Genomic DNA, 14165 nt, shown 5'->3' with positions numbered 1-14165 from the left:
CCCTCTACCCATTTTTACATCTGCAGCCACAGTTCACTCCATACCAGGCCCTGCTGGGATCTCCTTCAGCTCAGTTAAGATTTCCAATTGTGAAAATCTTTTCAATGTGCTCAACAATATTTCCTGAAGCCCTGATGAAGCTACAACTGTAAAACACGTTGGGTCAACTGTCATCCTCCCTATGTGATCCATACATGATATTTGTTGTATTGTTGTTACTTTAGGCAAACACGATAATATATGGGAGGCTGATAAATCAGGAAAGCTGAATGGTTATCGCATTGTTTTTATGTATGCCTATGGGGATATTTATTTCCCCCAATGGATTTTAATGATTTTATTGTAAAAAAATTTGATTTTTTAAACATGATTTCCTGTAATTCATTTTGAGGGGGCATCACTTAAAAATCCCATTTATTTTTCCTTTTTGTTTTTCAAAGCTTTATTGGGATGAGGTCCAAAGAAGGAGGAAGGGGGGGAGAAAGAGAGGGACGGAGAGGAGCTCATCAGTTTGTTGCTTCTCCTTCAATTGCCCACAGGCTGGGAAGACAACCTGTATTACTGCAATACAGCACAGAAAAATTTGGGTTTTCACCCTGGCAGACAGGACTGTGCTGTATAAATCTTAGTACTAGATGGGCAGAAAAGCAATTTGACAGGCAACACTGCCCCCTTATACATGCACTTTATCTGTTCATTTAGCTGCTTGCCCGAATTTCAGCTTTTAAAAGGGTAAATATTTATGTATAATTATCCTTTAAAAATTACTCACCACTGTCCAGCATCATTCCCCAAAGTCTTATATTCACTTGTCCACATTTCAGTGAGGTCCATCCTGAGGCCCACTAGGAGCCGCACAGCCACCACTGTCAACTCTCTAACCAGTGAATAGCTTCTTCTGCACATGTGCAGAACAAAAACCCCATTCAAGCCTAGGGAGAGGACTTCTATTACTGGAGTGTACAATATGTAGCCTTTTTATAGGAATGAAAGAATTTCCTGCATGCCAACTATCAAAGTTTGCTATCAAAGATGCACCAGTCTGGAAGCAACATCTCTGCTTCTCAATGACAATTCACAAATTACATGGGCCTTCTATATATTTTTTTAGATATAAAGAGGGCAAAACGAAAGGATTCTTGAAGTAGCACTTTCACTTCTCAGCCTCCATCAGCCAATCTCTTATGGCCTAGGATGACAAAGGTGGTGGCCAGAGGATTAGCTAACAGTCAAACCTGAAAAAAAAAAAAAAAAAAAATGTAATCTTCTGCTTCAATGCTTCTGCCTATGGTGAAAAGAAACAGATCTCTACCTCTTGGAACAGAAAAAACACGGAGGAGGTAGAATAAGGCCTTGTCTTTCAATTCAAGGCTGTGATTCTATTGTAAGCCAAAAGGATCAAAAACCAATAAATTCACCTGACTATCCAGAACCAAATTACAGGCTACGGTGTGGGAATCACAACTGATAAAATAATGCGAGAGTTGTGCGCCAATCTCTACGCACAGAACCCACTAACCCCTAAAAAATTACTTTTCAAAATAAGTTTTCCATGAGAAGAAAAACATTGCCTTCTGTCCAAAAACTGGCCAAACTAATGAGTGCCTCCCACACCAGACTATATTGCCCCGATATTATAATGCATTTCAAAAAGTGAGCATCCCAACCCCAAAACTCAACATGTTTCACCCATAAAAGGGCTGTCAGGAGAAAAAAAAAAAATAGTAATTTTAAATAAAAAAAAAAAATTACAACAGGTGAGTTGGCTATATTTGAGCATATGTTTGTGCCACATTTAATATTATATAAAAAAAAAAAAAAAAAGAACAGAATCCCCTATTAGGGGACTTTAAAGGCATGAAAAACTGTTAGCAAAATTAATCTAGTATGAAAATATTTATTCAATATAAAAATACAAAACATATATAAAAAAAAGCACATAAAAAATGTAAGAGCAAATTTACAGTGCTAATCCTAATATAAGTAGTACACCAGTAATTCTTCCATCCGATGCGTTTCAGAGTACATGCGTATCTCTCCTCCTTCAGGGGTATAATGGAGCAAGAATACTCAATATTATATAGTGAAATGACAACCCTTGCAGATTTAAAATCATGTAGGTGCAGAGAAATACTCCGTTTGCTTGAGCCGGAGATTGAACACAAATGGTGTGCCTCAAAAGAGGGGAGGTGTCTGACCCAGAAGGGGGAGGCCAGAGGACCCACTGAGGCCAAAAAGGAGGAAAGACCCTGCAGATGGTACGAAGAAAACTTGGCTGTACAGGAAAGGTTTTATTTGTTGTTGTAGAGAGCACAGTCCCCACAACTATTGTGCTTGTGACCGTTCGGTCCAGCATCCAGTACAGAACGGACGATAAAAAAAAAAAAAAAAAAAAAGAAGAAGTGCTCAAAATAAAAAACATGTGCATGAAAAACCATTTTGAATACCAATACCATTTTGTTTTTTTTATCCCCTGCAACCACCAGCAGGTTCATGATTTCTAAACTTTTGCCAACATACTTTATTTTTTGCCATGTGGGAATAAGTCCTCTTGCACACTCCAGCTTGAAAAAGCTCAGTAGAGAATTTTTTTTTTTTTAGTGATCTAAAATGCAGCCCAACCCTCGCGCCTGCCTTGATTTAAGGCTTTGACAAATTGTATTTTCATGCTCCCTTACCATCTCCATCTTTATTTTTCTTATCCCTGTCCTTCGAACTACGGAACTTAATTCCCTTCTTATCGTGTTTCCGGATTACGTCTACCAATGGACACTTAAGTTTATATGATATATAATTGATAGACACAAGTCTAGCTGTGGACGATAGCCATTGAGCAGACTCATTGCCTTACAATTATTTTACGTCATTCTTATACTTTCAATGTTGTTCCAAAGAAAAACATTTTTTCAACCCTAAAATGCAGCCAAAATCTGTGTTCCCGGTCACTTTTTTTTTGCGCTGTGGTGTGCGCAAATACACTCATATGAGCATAAATACTAATGGGTTTTCCCTAGGAATGTATTTTACATGCATTTGTGCGCACAACAAATTGGAATTACGTTCAAAATAGCTGATGCTTAAATATCAGTAACGTGCGCAAGAGGCCCAAAAATTATATTTTAGAGCTTAGTGGGTTCTGTGCGCAGAGAGAACGACACAATTCTTGCATTGCTTTATCAAGCCAAAGGGGATATTGTGAAAAAATGCTAATTTTTGTCTGTTGCAGAAATAGAAACATTAGCAATAATATTAGAGCAGAATTCCAGCCTAAACCTAATTAGTCTCATGTTCCCTTCTCGCTGCCGAACATCTATGCGGATCACCCCGTATATTTAAATAAATAAAATAATGGGAGCCTATGGGTGATGCCACCACTCCTGTATTTCCCAGCCATTGTCTAGCGCTCTCTCCTCTCCCATGCAGCTGTCACTGACTGACAAAGGGAACCACTGGACCAGAGCTAGTTGGAAATAGTCAGCGTAGGTGTTAAGAGTGGGGAGGGGACATTTTTAAATCTAGTTAGGTTTTAACTGGAATTCTCATGAAAAATACATGGGCTCCCATGTCTGACCTTATGTCCAGAGCATGCAAGTTCATCATGATGATCCATTGGTTTCAATGAGTTCTGAGATATTGAACAGGAGGCCCAATTTAACCAGCTATATCCAAACTGCCTGCACTCAAGAAATTAGCATTTTCAGGAGGGGATAGGATTTTTATGGTCCCTATAACCAGCAGGGAGGGCTGAAATCTGGGTCAGGTCCAATACAGGACTTGCTTGCCTGCCAAATACTTGCATACAAATCTCTTGACTATAACATTAGTACATACATTGGGATCTTTAAAACTCACCAGACCACTGCTCAAAATGTAGAAATCATCGCCAGAGAAAATGGTGCCTGGGTAAGATGAGAATGTCTGCACTGATCCTGGTACCACAGCGGCCCCTAAGAACACAAAATAAAATGATTGGTCAAAAAAACATTCCATATACATGGCTGCTAAAAGCACAACAGTAAAACTAGTTTATCAATGCACTCCTTTCACAGTTCATACAGACAAAAAAAAAAAAAAAAAAGTGGTGCACCAGCAGAGAAGGTCACAGCAGGTATAAAGGAACAGCACATTGATCACATATACCAGGAAGGGGGAAGGAAAAAAATAAAAAAATAAAAAAGGCTACATGGAAAATTTGAAATCCTCCCATCACAAGACAAAAATACTATGAGTCACAAGCAACTAACAGCTTTGAAGGCAAAAGAAAATCAACCCTCACCATTTGGGGATCTACGAAAGGGAAGGGTATATTTCTTGATTATCCGCAACATAGACTGGTAGGTATTCCAGGTGACATGAGACACCAGAAGCTCCTTATTGCCAGGTAGAAGTTTAATGAGCGCTGAGCAAGACCCTGAGCCCAGCGTTCTTTTAGCATCAGACTTATTCAGGGCAGCTTCTAGATCCTCTAGGTCTCCACCAAGTTGGAAAAGCCTGTGAAAAAAACAAAAAGGACACACATCACACCCCATTTTAAGAGTATGTGAGAAATAAAAGAACTTAACAGATATAGGCTTCAATTCACACAAACCATATGTCATTTGCCATAACAATATAGTGCATGTTAATTTGTCCACTGACACCCGCCGCCATCCAATCCACCAAAACCAGAGGGATGGTGGTCCTATTCCTCATTTGTCTTGGGAATCAGATCGAATGGAAAATGGACAGGTGGTTCTGGAGTACATTTTTTTTTGTGGTGTGAACTAGCCTTAACACTTTAGCATACGTCAAGCACTGATGTGGTTTGCCCACTCTGGTGAATTGGCAGCTCACTTTTATGAATAGGCTGCTTTATTGCATATTAACATGTGTGCATTTACACAATCGCCTTCAGGTATAAATGAGCTTTAAAGCCTCATGCACATGGATGGCAAGTGGCTGAGAATACATTAAGGCCTCATGCACACTGGACATTATAAAAATGCCAGTAGCGTTAGCTGTAGAATGAGTTTTGCAGCGTTTAGTTTTTTAGTCAAACTATACTCCCATAAAAGCTTAAGGTTCAAAAATGCTGATAAAATGCAAAAATAGCCTAGTTTTTCAGAGTTAGAACATTTTTACAGCTGAAAAACTATTGAAACCCACTAGTTGTGGGGTTCTCCCCCCCCCCCCCATACCCAAAGATCGCCACGCCAAGCTTACCTGGAAGCGGGAGCAGGAACCTGTCAAAACCAGGTACCTGCTCCCCCCACCAAAAAGTGCTAAATGTGGCAGTGAAGGTGCAAACAAGCAGAGCTTCACTTTTTGGGTGGAGCTCAGTTTTGAAGTATTGTCTGTCAACCAGGTAATATCGCATGAAAAATTTGTGTTGAAGCAGAACCAACTCCCTTTTGCAGCTCTGCATTTAATAAAATCGCTAAAAACAGTGTATGAGATTATATATTTTCTCACACACAGTTTTTTTGTTTTTAATACATACAACTAAATTAAAGAACCTGAATCTAACAAAATAGAAGCTTATTACCATGTAAAATTGATTTCAGATTGGAACAGGGGGAGTTACCAAATGGGGCATGCTATGCAAATGTTGATAAAAATAAAATGAATAAAAAAGGGAGCATGCTGACACGAGAAGAGAGCAGACTGAGCAGAGAAGGAACCTCATCAGTCTGCTACTATTACTCCTTTGTTTTTCCAATCAGAAGGTTGGAACATGATCACTCATCTATGGGCCCTCTTCAAAAGTGGACCTTGCAACACGTGTCTGAATTCCTATCAAACCAAGCTATAAATATTACATAAATATAGAAAAAAAAACAAAAAAACACTTACAAGAACCCAAAGGGGTTCAGTGTAAATTTCTCCCCAGGAAAGGAAATGATTTCATTGTAGCTGTCTTCTAGGCCTTTCAGCTGAAGCAATGCAAGTCGAATCTGCAAAGAACATAGGTCTTATAAAATCCAAGTCTATAGATTTCACTCTTTAGTAAGAACCTTTCACAAATGCAAAATGCCTCAGTGAAAAGCTTCCAATGAGCGGAAACCATTTTCAGACTCGCATACAGACACACACAAAGTCACTACCATGGAATTTTTTCTTTGTCAAAAACTGTGGGATTTTTGGAACTGAAGAAGGGAAAACTAAAGGCAAATTGACGGTGCACTTTGGAAGTGCAGTTGCCCCAGAGCCAATTAAATGAGGTACATAAAAGAAAGAAGCACCAGAGGGCGCATCAAGTGCAGTATTGACATAAATTAGAAATCAAGATGGCAACTCACATTTGCATAGTAAAAAAGCACGCTTATCACAGGGCTTCAGCCAAGCATGATATCCCTCTCTGTAGTAGCTGGGTGGCAGTGAAGGCTCCAGACCAAAGTGTGGGGAAATGTCAGAAGCCTCAGACAGTGTGGGACCCAGTGGAGATTGATGTCACAGGCTGGTAGGCATGAAGGGGGCATGGCTACACATTTCCAGGATGCCCGCACTTTGCAATATCCACAGCAGATTTCTGGCATCACTCTGCAATAACTGGCTCGTTCCCTGACAAACTCTGCCAACCTTCTTGGGTCCATCCAGCAATAATCCATTTAAAGTGTAACTCCACTTTTGTTGAGGAAAAACATTCCCCTCTGGGTGATCTACGTACATTTCAAGGATTATAACAATTGCAAATTCCTACCTTTTGTTATTCTGTAATCGATGTGTGTTTGTCTGTGCCTCTGTACTGAGCGAGTCTAATAGGAGTGGTTTCATAATTAACTGTCAGGTGTGCAGCTACAGTGAACCAATGAGGAAATCTGCTGGGCCTACATACTCCTATTGAAAGTATCTCACCAAAAATGATTTTTGCAGCAAGGGATGCCTGAAATCTGACATGTATCTTAGGCAGACTTTTGGGAAAATTGGTGAGCCAATCACACAAGCAGGAAATGTTTCTGGGGAGTTGTCAGTACACACTCTGTGTACAGAACAACTCCAGGTAGCCATATTGCAATGCATTCTCAGAAAAATCACAGCAGCTGCAGATTGAAAAAGAAAGGTACATTTTTAAGAACAGTCAACTACAATATGATTAGTGTCGCAATTATATGTGCGATATTTTCTCTTTATTTGCCTTTTTTCCCTCCCCACGAAAGTGGAGTTACCCTTTAAGCCTTGTTAGGATGATGTCTCTACCTTTGAGTGAAAATGCTATTTTAAACCCATTGTTTTAAAGCATTACTAAACCCAGGACCCTGCATTCACTATATTTGGTCTCCCATTTTAGTATATAAAGAACTGCTAAATACCTTTTCTCATCAGTATAAAGCAGTTTTGTAATTTCTATCAGTGTCTAGCCAAGCACTGATTAAGACTTGGAGTTTTTATTCCTGACTGTCCTATGAGGCTGCATGACCCCTGATCCTCTGTCTGGACAGTGACGATTGGCCCTGTGCTGATCACATGCACCCTCCCAAAGAAACTACACACACACACACACACACACACACACCCCATGTGCATAGTGCCTCCTAGGGCTCTGTGCTATCAGCAGATGGACTGGGGGCAGTAAAAGGGGAGGATCAGACAAGACAGGATCAAACAGCCTTTTTACACAGTGCAGAGGATTAACCCCTTAGGGTATATAGTGTGTATAGCAAGCATGCTTTACTGCATATACAGACTGATTTTACTGTTGTAGGTTTGGTAACACTTTAATAAAATCTACATGGTCATGCCCTCTGCATTTCTCTTTTCTTCAGGATTTAACCATTGATGTGCCCAAGATGACCTTTATGGACTCCAGTCTTGTTTGTTAGTCTTTTAGTGCTGAAGTTACCTATACACTTGTACCATTTAGGTTTGCTTTTAGTAAGAGGGGAAGCTCGGCTGACTATCATCTAATCGTGTGCAAATAAATTGTTTTTGTTTTTTTTTTTTCCCTTGCATGTGATTGGGTATTCTTTGCACAGGGAAGCTTTACCCCATTTACTACTAAGCTATTGAGCAACTTTACTTGCAGAGTGCAGTCTATTTGCCTTTAGTAAATCAATCCCATAATGTTTCTTCTACCATTAAAAAAAAAAAAAAAAATAAAAAAATAATAATGACTTGAAAATGCTGCAAAGATTCCTTACTTAACGTAAACAAACTTACTTGATGCCAGTAATCCTGGTCTTGATACAACTCCATTTGTTCCTGCATCCAAGCCAGATTGGCTGCTAGATAGTCCCGCAGGTGTTCACAGTATGGGGTCTGATATTTATAAGGACCACAGTAACCAAACATTGTGTTCATCCAGTGCATATAGATAAGCTGCAGAGGAATGCAAGAAAATTGTAAAAGCGCTGCTTCTGTTACTAGAAGGCATTCATTCCCCCCCACTGCCTATTTTGTACACTTTGAAACAGGTTATCAAAAAGGGCCAACCAAACCCTACATTAGGGATCCTCAAACTACGCAACTACACATCCCAGGAGGCATTGTAAAACTCTGACATTCACAGACATAACTAGGCATGATGGGAATTGTAGTTCATGAACAACTGGAGGGACATAGTTTGAAGACCCCTGCCCTACATCAACTGAATACAATGCAAGTAAAACTCACATGAAATGTTGTGAAACATAAAACCATCCAACACAATAGAATTCATGTTAACCCACAAAATAGACACCTTGCACAAAATCTCATCACATGAAGTAACTCACTACATTTTTAAGTGAACCTAAATAAAAACCTACTAGCTGAGATGCAAAATACTTTGTGGAAGTGCCTGCATTGATCTTTAAATTGATCCCTGTGCCCCCATGTATGTACAGGCTGCACACAGGACCTTGAATCCCCCCCCCCCCCCCTCATTAGGTTGGCCATACACCAATCACAAAAGCAAATGCAGTAAATCTCCACAAAGAATGTTAATTTCCCCATTTTTACATAAAGAAATGTTGAGATAAGGTTGAACAAGAGGGTGGGCCCACATCCCAATTACATGGAACAAGTGGGAAAGTTCCCCCTTAATGGCCCAAATAGTTATTAGAACAATCACAATATGAACAATTAAAAAAAAAAGGGGGAGCAAGAAATATGGAGAGATAGATAACAAAAGTATGTATATTCACAATAGTGGCTGGTGAACATGCAAGTCAACATAACATGGCAATGGAGATGTAGTACTCATAGGTCCAGGACTACCATGATGTTGCCACCATGGCAGAAATCTAGGGACCATACCCAACATGTTTCAGAATCCCTTCTTTCTTCAGGGGTGTATATATTGATAGAATGTTATTAATGTTGACAGAAGTTTATATATAAAAAAAAAAAAAAATGCACCAGCCACAAAAAATAAAAACAAGGCAGCAAAGTCCATCCACTGATTTTTGAAAGCCAAAACTGCTCACAAAGCCAGCAAAGTCACAATGAGAACCAATGAGGCCAGGCAATGGAACACCCCCAAAACAAGCGGGGAAAGAAAAGATCAGTATCATGCCATGTTCACAATCAAAAAGCCAGCAAATGCAATTTTGTCAATGAGGGGACAGCGTGCATACAGGCACTTGGATTCGAATGGTTTGATTTTCCCGTTTTTAATCACTTTAAATACCCTGCAAAGTATAGTAAAAAACCTGTTAATATCACAGAATTGCACTCAGCTACTAATGCCACGTACACACGACCGGTTTTTCCATCAGAATAAACTCTGACGGTTTTTTTCGACGGAGTTCCGCTGAAACGGACTTGCCTACACATGATCACACCAAAGTCCGATCGTTTAGAACGCGATGATGTACGACGGGACTAGAAAGAGGAAGTTCAATAGCCAGTAGCCAATAGCTGCCCTTGCGTCGTTTTTGGTCTGTCGGAATAGCATACAGACGAGCGGTTTTCCCGATAGGAACTGATTCCGTCAGAAAGATTTGAAACATATTCTATTTCTAGGTCCGTCAGAATTTTCGAAAGATAAAGTCCGATGAAGCCCACACACACGATCGGAATGTCCAATGGAATGATTCCGTCGGACCTTTTCTGCCGGAAAGTCCGGTCGTGCGTACGCAGCATTAGGCATAGGCCCCTTTCACACGGCAAGCCCACTCGGATCCGCCTGTCCGTTTTTGAGGCAGAATCAAGCAGGCCATCCATTGACTCCTATGGGAAGACGGATGTCAGCGGAGATGTGTTTGCCAACACCCGTCTGCCATCCAATCCGCTAAGACAGACGTATGATGATCCGATAAGACTGATGGCAAACATATTGGCTGAGATCTGATGAAAACGGACCTGCTGTCTGTTTTCGTCCGATCACTCCATAGGAATCAGCAGCGCTCTCACAGGCCCCTCCCCGCTCAGTGATCAGACATGGACCTGTCATCCGCAGGCTCGGCGGAGATCAACAGAGCGATCTCCTGCTGAGCTGGGGGGGCTCCACTGAGCAGATCCGCCTCATGTGAATGAGGTCTTACAGTCACACTAGTCTCCTGCATTTGGTTTATGAAAACAAAAAGATTATCTTGGGAGGGAGACATAAGCTTACCAGATTCAGTATTCTTAAATTTAAACATATGTGCGTTTAAATGCATTTAGACTCTCAGATTATCTAATCTGCCCCTGGACGTACAAAGTTATATTTTCTCTAAACGGAGCCAAACTGAATACATCTAAAACCCATGTAAATGTACAGGCTACCTGTCCACAAACAGAAAAACCCACCCAAAACAGAAATACACTGATCTGGACTGTGTACAGCCCTAACTGTCCATATGTATGAGCCCTTAAAATCTTTCAAAATGTATTTACAACATCATAGAAGTGTATAAAGTCAATGGCCTGTGTACATACAGGACCCAAAAGTCCAAGGGGTTTTGTGGTGAAAGTGCCTGCATTGTTGTTACTTTATATGGTATGATGGCCAGTTCAGGTTTACTTAATTTGGGTTGATGTGAAAACTGCATATAAAAGTAGTATTGAGCCCACGTTCACATTGGGCCGATTTGGCATGCGATCTGACATGTCAAATCAATCACATGCCAAATCAGTGGTTATTTCCTGCAATGGCAATGTCCGAAACAGCGCGGCGCACCACCGATTCCAAAAAGTAGTTCCTGTACTACTATTGGCGACTTTGGGGGCAATTTGAATAGACATCTGTGCATGATCTCAGATGTCAGTCAAATCACCCCTGAAGTCGGACTGCATTGCCGGTTTGAACTTGCAATTTCTAACCCGCAGCAGTGCGAACCTAGGCTGAATAAATACCGGTACCTTTTATTCTAAAAATGCTTGTATGCTAAATTTTTAACTGGTACTTCTTCCAGCAAAATAAACTCTTAGTACATTTATTCCATTATATGCATTTTACTTAAAAGGAACACTGTAAAAGGAAAACACTAAAGGGCAAGAACTTCTGTCAGAACCATTTATTTAATGGAGGAAGCCTGGTAGATGTTTATACGCTTCCACACAAAAAAAAAAAAAAAAAACAGAAAATAGTTGCGGCTGGACTCTTTACCTAAATTTTTTTTAAATGTATTTGGACTAGGTGCATACTCCTGTGTAATAGGTCGCTTAGCTGCAGATAAAAAAAAAAAAAAAAAAAAAAAAAAGCGCCTATATCTGTTAAATGTTAGCTGTAGCTCCATCCCAGTCTGAAGCCCAATTAATGGGAAGATGTACAGCCAGCACTGAACCCTTGCCTAGTCTATAAGTGAACTGCTTCTATACTCTTCTGAATGAGCTGCTAGTAAACACACACACACACAATGCACCAGATACATCACACAGCACTGTCTGTTCATTGATATTAACCCTTTCACGGCGTATGGACCTAAAAGGTGCCTGCAGGTGGCCAAGTCCGTATGGACCTCATTTCACCCTCTCCTATAAGCTTATGGTCACTTCAAGGACCACAAGCTTATATCAGAATTGTTCAGCAGTCTGAACAATTCTAGAACTACAATCAGCGAGTTACAACCTGTTGATCAGAGTTATTAACCTAAAATATGACCGCCCCTCCATGCCGCCACTTCCCTGCCCCCCCTGCTTTTCCACCTCCCTCCGCTAACTTTCACCTTAAACTCTCCTATCCTTCATCCCCCCCCCTCCCCACCGAGAGAAGAAGAGAAGAAGGAGATATGAGGGTCTGTTTATGGGGGGTCTTCCTCTGCGTCTCCTACCGGCCATCCCGATCCGTCCTGATTGGCCGGGAGAAGCCGGAAGACAATAGCGAATATTAATTCGCTATTGTCACAAGTGGGCGGGTTCGGGGTGCAATGCTCTGCGCCCCAAGCCAAAACTTTTTCAAGCCAATTATAGCCTCAGGCTTTAACCAAGTGGCTTGAAAGAAGGAAATAAAAAATAAAAAACACACTGCGGGGTGGGGGGGCTTGGGGTGCGCCCCTAATGGATTTGCTGATTGGTTCCTGGTAAGACCCCTTTCACATGGAGCAAACTCAGTCAAGCAGATCCGCCTGCTCAGCGAGGGATCTGTCTGCTGATCCCCGCTGAGCAGGCGGATGACAGGTCCGTGTCCGCTCCGCTGATGCAGCGTGGACACGGACACAGGCCGCTGTTCTCTTTTGGGTGGTAGGATGGAAACAGACCGCCTGTCCATTTCCATCGGATACCATCCGATCTACTAGATGGATTGGGAATGGAATCCCCTCAATAAGCGTTTATTGATTGGTATGCGTAAAAGTTAGAGCATCTACAAAATAGGGGATAGTTGTATGGCATTTTTATTTATTTACTAGTAATGGCAGCGATCAGCGATTTTTATTGTGACTGCGACATTATGGCGGACAGATCGAACACTTTTGGCACGATTTTGGGACCGTTCACATTTATACAGCGATCAGTGCAATTAAAAATGCATTGATTACTGTGTAAATGTGAGTGGCAGTGAAGGGGTTAACCAATAGGTGGCGCTGTAGGGGTTAAGTGTGTCCTAAGGAGTGATTCTAACTGTGGGGGGGCTATGAGTGATGTGACACGACACTGATCACCGCTCCAGATTACAGCGAGCTGTGATTAGTGTCCTGTCACTAGGCAGAACGGGGAAATGCTTGTTTACATTAGCATTTCACCATTCTTCCTCTCCGTGAGACAATCGCGGGTATCACCGCGGACATCGAGTCCACGGGACCCGCGATCACACTCACGGAGGTCGCACCGCGCGCAAACCGCTTCTTAAAAAGGGCAACGTACAGGTACGTTAATCTGCCTGTACATGCTCTTCTGCCCACCGATATCGGCGTGAGCCGGTCGGCAAGCGGTTAAAAAGGTACAAACATTTGTTATTTTTTAACTTAATACAGTTTTAACTTTTATATTTGCTAGGAATTTAGGACATTTTGCCATGTATGAATTCACTATTAATGATTTTTGTATTTTTAGCAAAAAAATATTGTTTTGATAAACATTTGCACAAATACCGCAGGGCCTTAAAGTGGTTGTAAACCCTTATAGACCACTTTGACCTACAGGTAAGCCTAGATTAAAGCTTACCTGTAGGTCCAAGAAATATCTCCTAAACCTACGCGGTTTAGGAGATATTTGCAAAAAGACAGGCAATGCTGAGAGTGGCGCGCAGGCGCACAGAGCATGCCGCTGCCAACGGCGATATGCCGTTAGTGGCGGCTCCCGTGCGCATGTGCAGGAGTGACGTCATCGCGGCTCCGGCCAATCACAGCGCCGGAGCCACGATACCCAGAAAGAAGATGGACGCTCCGTAGCAGAGGGGACAGCGGTGACATTGCAGGCTCCTGTGTCAGGTAAGTGACACATAATGGGCTACTATGCGATGCATAGTAGCCCATTATGCTTAACCTTTGCAGGGAAACAAAGAGGAAGTAAAACCCATCAGGGTTTACTTCCTCTTAAAAAAAAAAAAAAAAAAAAAAACAATAGCACCTTCTTTTTATTCCAGATGTCATGTGCTTTCAGAAAATATATATGGTTTGGGGGGGGGGGGGGGGGTTTACAAACTCCGAAAGCTGTAAGTGAAAAAAGAAAACCTCCAGATTAAGACATTTTTGGATGCATTCGATTTTCACTATTTTGCAAAAATGCGAAATTTTAAATTTACAAATATTTGTTATTTATTAACTCACCGGATGAGCTTTTATAAGAAACCTTCAGATTTTTAGAGAAATTTGGAGATTTACATTTTTGCGTATGTTCAATTTGCA

At 41.2% G+C, this 14165-nt stretch overlaps 1 protein-coding gene across 1 annotated transcript in view; it reads right to left on the bottom strand.

Moving 5' to 3' along the window:
• PLBD2 (phospholipase B domain containing 2) overlaps positions 1 to 14165 on the bottom strand; it is a 38450-nt gene that overhangs the window by 12497 nt on the left and 11788 nt on the right. The window contains exons 3-6 of the mRNA XM_073630220.1: positions 8137 to 8295; positions 5833 to 5933; positions 4277 to 4491; positions 3853 to 3947 (exon numbers count right to left, since the gene is read on the bottom strand). Coding sequence (XP_073486321.1) covers positions 3853 to 3947; positions 4277 to 4491; positions 5833 to 5933; positions 8137 to 8295 — 570 coding nt within the window. The remainder of the gene's footprint in view (positions 1 to 3852; positions 3948 to 4276; positions 4492 to 5832; positions 5934 to 8136; positions 8296 to 14165) is intronic.

This window comes from Aquarana catesbeiana, linkage group LG01 (assembly GCF_042186555.1).
Source record: "Aquarana catesbeiana isolate 2022-GZ linkage group LG01, ASM4218655v1, whole genome shotgun sequence".
Classification (NCBI taxonomy): Eukaryota; Metazoa; Chordata; class Amphibia; order Anura; family Ranidae; genus Aquarana; species Aquarana catesbeiana.
This window is presented reverse-complemented; position numbering and strand designations above follow the sequence as displayed.